The 6,491-nt window shown below is 35.4% G+C and overlaps 2 protein-coding genes across 4 annotated transcripts in view; both read right to left on the bottom strand.

Moving 5' to 3' along the window:
- The window catches only part of LOC135090044 (AP-3 complex subunit sigma-1-like), a 45,140-nt gene extending 42,813 nt beyond the window's left edge, over positions 1-2,327 (bottom strand). For 2 of the 3 annotated variants that reach the window (XR_010261744.1, XR_010261745.1), the window contains exons 1-2: positions 1,968-2,327; positions 707-798 (exon numbers count right to left, since the gene is read on the bottom strand). Coding sequence is in view for 1 of the 3 variants with exons in the window: in XM_063986282.1 (XP_063842352.1) it covers positions 707-798; positions 1,968-2,036 (161 nt within the window). In the remaining 2 variants the exon portion in view is untranslated. The remainder of the gene's footprint in view (positions 1-706; positions 799-1,967) is intronic. The other variant, XM_063986282.1, reaches the window with a different exon arrangement.
- A 3,462-nt stretch (positions 2,328-5,789) lies between these two features.
- Positions 5,790-6,491, bottom strand: part of LOC135090043 (U5 small nuclear ribonucleoprotein 40 kDa protein-like) — a 33,284-nt gene continuing 32,582 nt past the window's right edge. Inside the window, exon 8 of the mRNA XM_063986281.1 lies at positions 5,790-6,221. Within this exon, the coding sequence (XP_063842351.1) occupies positions 6,172-6,221 (50 nt within the window). The 3' untranslated portion in view covers positions 5,790-6,171. The remainder of the gene's footprint in view (positions 6,222-6,491) is intronic.

The following is a 6,491-nucleotide window of genomic DNA, read 5'->3' as shown; positions in this document are numbered from 1 at the left end:
GTAATGGCCAAGCCGAGGGATCCCCAGCTAGACGTCAGCAAACAAAAGGTCATACAGCAGTTGGGATAATGATGTAGGGAATTTGGCCAGATGCAGCCCCCCCAATCCAGCAAGGAAAGGTTATGCCCATGTTAGGACAGTAACCTAGTGGGGGATCTGGAAGTTGGTAAAGTTTGTCTTCTTTCCACATGCACAGCAAGCTTTGGAGCATGTGGAAAAGTGAGGTTTTTGGGTGGAAGAATGATAAATGAAGTGATATAGGGGGCTTCACAAAACAGAGGAAAGAAACCTACTGAGTGTTGGAGGGGGAGAAATCTAAGAAAACTTCTCTCAGTTTTAGGAAGATTGTATTTCAGTTGTTTTTCAATCCCCCATCCAAACACATTCACCAGGTTCCTCAGCTTTCTGTGCATAATGAAAAAAGAAAAATAAAAAAAAAATATTGTATGGAACTGCAATTTTACCAATTCATCACACAAAAGACCAAGAATATATAAAAATAACTTACTTAATAACTTACCTAACAAGAAAAGAATAAATATGCGTAAGTAAAGAAACTAAATTCACAAACTAAGAGGGGATCACTGACACACAATGATTAAGATCACTAACACCTACAATAATATATAAAGTCAGGGGAATTAATGTAATTTTACCTCACACACACACACACACACACACACACACACACACACACAAAACTAACCTGCCACCCTCCAAAAAGTTGCAGACATTGTCATCTCTCTTAGACACCAGTTGGAATGTTTCTTTTATTATCTGTTGCTGCATCTCCTCATTCTGGAAAAAGAAATAAAGGATTCAAGCATTAAAAGAGTTACATATAAAAAAGGAGATAGGAAGGAAATGGCTTCCAAAATAGAGTGGTAGGTGTATATGTACTCATTAATCATTAGGGAGATATTAGGGAGCTTTAACATAAGATTAGACTGATTTTCGGGTGAAGAAGACTGGCAGAAATAGGTAGATATGTTTCACACAGGCCTGATGGCTTCTTGCAGTTTCTCTTATTTTCTGTTCTTAATACCAATCACATTTTTTTTTTTTTGTGCGTGTGTGTGTGTGTGTAATTCAAGGTGCTAAGCTCATCCCACCCTCCCTCCTTCACCAGCTATTCCAAAATATAGAAGAACTCAACCATTTTATTTTATGATGTCCCAGATATTTAGAAGAGAGGATGAAGGAACCACTACTCTAATGACCATATGCAGAAGATAACTAAATAATGGGAAGGAAAACAATAAAAAACAAACAAATAAATAACATACTGATTTGGAAGGGAAGTGAAGAGAAGACAACAGTTATGAAGAAGAAACATCAAGGAAGCATGAGGGGATTGTGGAAATAACCAGAGCGTACTAAAAGCTAACAGGTAACTACAATAACTAATAATTTTCTATTTTTTTTTTGTTTTATTATTATGATTTACTGAATGGTAAAATCATTAGTGAAATTAAAGTGCAGAATTAATCTAAACAGAGGTTTGGGTGGCATTCCTTACAAAAGAAGACCAGTTTAAAATTCATATTCCTTATAGAGGTGTAAAGGTTAAGAGGGAAGCTGGAGGTCTTTAAAGTGATATAGTGTATACAAGAAAGGTGACACAAGCAAAATTCTCAGGATTTGTAATCATGGATAAAGCAAGAAACGAGGAAAAAAAAAAAAAACTCAAATAGTGGAAGATGAATGGAATAAACTCCGTAATTAGGTTGTTAGTGATGAGTTGTTAAGGAACTTTTAAAAGAATATTTGACAAATTTATGGATAGGGGATACAAAGTAACATATAGGCATATGTTTCATACAGAGACGAGCCCACCACGCGTAGGCTCAATGGCTTCTTGTTTTAATACAACCTAATTCTCTGATGAAAACGCTAGTGTTATTTCCGTATTATCGAAGCGACGTTAATGACAACCCAAACCTTCACCCAGCTGCCGGTCAACTTACAAAGTATTGGTAGAATTTGGACAGTCTTGGTTTGCCATGATTATTAAACACGAGGATTGCCTTGATCATTGCTGCTCGCCACGGTCTATGTTATTTTTCAGAGGGCGTTACCTCAGTGATAGAATCTAGATTTGTCTCGTGACCGTCAACAACAGCAGCAGACAGACTTGTGTATGTGTGTCAGTGATGGTCGGAAAGGGTCATTAAGCAACACCAGCTGATTGCAGGGACGTATCCGTTCTTGATGAATTAAAAATCGCTGTGTCTTTGTGGGGTGTTGGTGTGGGGTGTATGCCAGCGAGTGCTTGGCCACAGTGTCGGTGACAGGCTGCGCAGATCAGACGTAAACAAACATCAGCTGACGCCGATCTTGATCCTGATGTTACAGATGGATACTTACTGGATTGCTGCTGTTGGTTTAAAAATGGTATATATATATATATATATATATATATATATATATATATATATATATATATATATATATATATATATATATATATATGGTTTTATTATAGTTTAAGCCATTACACACTACGTGGTAATAACCTACCTCATTTTGTTCTTCTCACTATTCACATCATTTCTAATGATTACACTACTTGTCGGAAATTAATAATAACACCACAATAGGCCTGGGAATGCACAGCGCTCTCAACTTTTTCTAAGTCCACAGGTAAACATAAATGGTGTATTGTTGCCTGAACTTCAGTTGTTAGGTTAGGTTAGGTTAGGGTTTTATTACAGTTTAAGCCATTACACACTACGTGGTAATAACCTACCTCATTTTGTTCTCACTATTCACATAATTTCTAATGATTACACTACTTGTCGGAAATTAATAATAACGCCGTGGGCCGTGGGTAGAGATAAATTTACCATATATATATATATATATATATATATATATATATATATATATATATATATATATATATATATATATATATATATATATATATATATATATATATATATATATATATATATATATATAATAAGGTATCAGAGAGAGAGAGAGAGAGAGAGAGAGAGAGAGAGAGAGGAAACACAGAAAGCAAACAGTGTCCACTATACATACCTACCCCTCTCTCTTTCTCTGTCTCTCTGCAAATAAAATAAAGCGGGTTTGTTTTCACCTCTACTCTTCTTTCTTAAATAATAATAATAATAATAATAATAATAATAATAATAATAATAAAAATAATAATAATAACAATAATAAAACACCGATACCACCAAAAAACAACAAAATTCTAAAACTACACCAGGATTCACTAATGACCTAAAGTGCATACAGAGATCATATTATTTTGTAGCAACCATCACCTGCTATAAATCACCCTCAAGACAACCATGGGGATACAGTATATGATATAGAATACCTCTGCGATAATGCCATCTCTCATGACCTTACTTCTGATCTTTTCCCACCTTCTTATCAAAGCTCTCTTTGTACATTCTTCTTATTCATTCATTACATATTATGAGAGAAAGAACAGAAGAAAATAGGAGAAGCTGCAAAAAGCTATTAGGCCTACATGTAGTGGTCCCTGTATTAAACATACCAATCTATTTCCCCCTATCATCCTCATTCATAAATTTATCTGGTCTTTTAAATCTTACTAACCAGTCACCACTAACAATCTAACTGCTGAGTCTATTCCATTCATCTATCACTATCTGAAACCCAATTCCTACCTCTATCTTTTTAAAATCTAGCTTTATCAATCTTAAACTCTTTACTTCTAGTTCTGTCATTATCACTGACCCTGAAGATTTTGATTACATCACATGTTATATCTCCTGTATAATTTAAAACCTTCCATCTCCTTTCATGAAGAATATTTTCAACTTTTCTATCTTTTATCATTCTCCTTTGTACCGATTCTAACAGGTCCGTTTCCTTCCTGTACTATGGAATCCAGAACATAACAACATAATCTAGATGAAGTCTGACCAATACCAAATTTAACTTTCATTTGCCTTATTTCTGGCCTCCATGATTTTCTTTTTTTTTTCTGATAGATTAGAACTAACCAAAACTCTCAATTTTTCTTCATTCTCTAGTCTTACCTGAGCCTTGTACCTTATTACATATCTATTATGTGGATTTCCTTTACCTACACTAAATATATTTGCTAATATTTAATTGAATTTGTCAGTTACACATATGTCCATTTGTTCAACCTGTCTCAGTCTGCATGGTGATTACATCGGAATCCAACCTAATTAATTTACCTGATTTCATGTCATCCCAAATTTACTAACACTGCTACTTATCCCATTATCTAGATCACTATTATACACCAAAGCAATAATGGCCCTAAAACTGATACTTGTGACACCCACACTAATTACTTGGCCTCACTCAGATTTAAACCCAAATTATAGCTCTCTATTGCCTGTTGCACAACAATGACCATATCCGGCCTAAAAATTTCCAAAATTTTATCCCATGCATCCTAATCTTGTTTTTATCAAGAGGTTGGTGATGACATTAAATGTTATACTGCTTTTTTCTTTGCTGCTTTTTGTGGAATTATACTGATACTGTAGACAGTATTATGTGATAGAGAAAATTAATCTGAATAATAAGATATCATATTCTAGAAAAGGTGGAAAGAAGGGAAGGTATATAACTTTTTTTGTCTCAATAGCAGTTGTGTGCATATGCGTGTCATTAAAATGGTGAGCTACTGTTGTCTTGTACCTACTGCTCGGAGTAAAAAGTTGCTGAACACTTAGTGGCCAAGTATCAGCGCTCAGACATGGTGATCACAGTGACCCAAGTTCAAGTCCTACAGGAAGTTGACCACTTTTAAAGGTTATCACAAAATGGTTTAAAAATATTCACATGGTGTCTAACAGCCCCATCTTCATCAGCAACTGGGCTGGGGACCTTTGAGAGGTGGCACAAGCATCTACAAAGGAGTCACTCCAAAAACTTGCCTGCATCACTATAGGCTAGGGCTGGTCATTTGCATTTAGTCCTCCAAAAGTTGAAGGGGTTAACCATCTAAACCCCCAAATGGAAGAATCTAAAATCTAATAGCACCATCAAATTCAAGATGTTTCTTTGTAAAACATATAACTATTTCTACATACTTACATACATAGATACACATACCAAAGCTGCCTCCCCCAAAAAAGTAGGGTAGCCAAGACAAGGCACACAACTTACATTCACACTCATTTCCACCACATTCCTAGTTATTTGGCCCTTAACAGAAACCACAAGGCTAAGAGACAAGGCACTATTTCTGTTTACAGTATCATGATAATTTCATTAAAAAACAGCAGCATAAATGTTTTTAAGTTTGTGTCTTCAACATGCTTTATCTCAATTATTCTTCATCAGTTTAGATTTAATTTTTGCATATACTTAACTAACAATCATTCACCTATCCAATGATCAAAAAATCAAGTAAACACTGCACAAAATAAGGAAAATACAGGGAAAAGAACTAAAACTTGAAGTACAGTCTGGCACCCACATTACACAGGAAACATGCTGCTAGAGTCATTGTCCAATCAGTGATGAGGTCATAAAAGTAGCTTGAGCTCCAATTGCATGCTACAAGTGAATGGGCTACAACCTTTCTTCCTAGTATCCACCAAGTGGTAATATTCACAACAGTCTCACTGTTGCACTGGGATAAACCTTGCTGATTATCATAAGCCACTGCACAGTCAGTATTTCAAATATTATCATTAATGTCTTTCATCCTGTCTGTAATCCTTCATCTCTTCTTTTCAGACTCATCCATTAAAAAAAAAAAAATCAGGATTAGGTAACTTTCAACATTGAAAAGCATGTAAGACAATTTATAATTTTTATATTCTATCATGTAAGTGAAGAAAAACTTATTGTCTTGCTTACATTTGCACTCCTTATTTTTCTCCAGTGAAGGGGAAGAGGCTTCAGTCTTAATATAGTGACAGATACACTTTACTGTCTGCTGGACCAATCACTATTGTCAACACCTGCTTTCACTTAACCAGGAAACAAATGAAACATTTTTTTTCTCATGACAGGATGAACACAAGTACAGTGGCACTGCACATGCCAACTAATTCTATCACTGTCAAACATGAATAATCAAAAGATGGGAAAAAAGGGGGAAAAAAAAAGTACCCAAGTCCATCAGAAAGTCACTAGACCTCAGTCTCATTTGTGGACCTTTTCATTCTTATCTGCCCATCATTCAATCTCTCCCAGGAAGATCTGCTTGTCATTGGAGACGGACATAACTGAAAAGAGACAAAGCGTGTCACCAATAATAACCACATCACCACACTCTTACCATTCCTCATCTCCAGTCGTGTCAAATACCAGCAATTATGTACAAAGAGACATTAGTGTTGATCAACGCATGTATAACCATGCCATGTTCATGTGACAATGTAGAACCTATTTAATTCCCTGCTTAATATCAATTTGATGTGCTAGTCACATTTTCACCTGGATTTCAATAGTGCCAGTGTGAGCATTACATGCACATGACCTCATCTTTCACTGAA

Source organism: Scylla paramamosain, chromosome 34, assembly GCF_035594125.1.
Source record: "Scylla paramamosain isolate STU-SP2022 chromosome 34, ASM3559412v1, whole genome shotgun sequence".
NCBI classification, from domain to species: Eukaryota; Metazoa; Arthropoda; class Malacostraca; order Decapoda; family Portunidae; genus Scylla; species Scylla paramamosain.
This window is presented reverse-complemented; position numbering and strand designations above follow the sequence as displayed.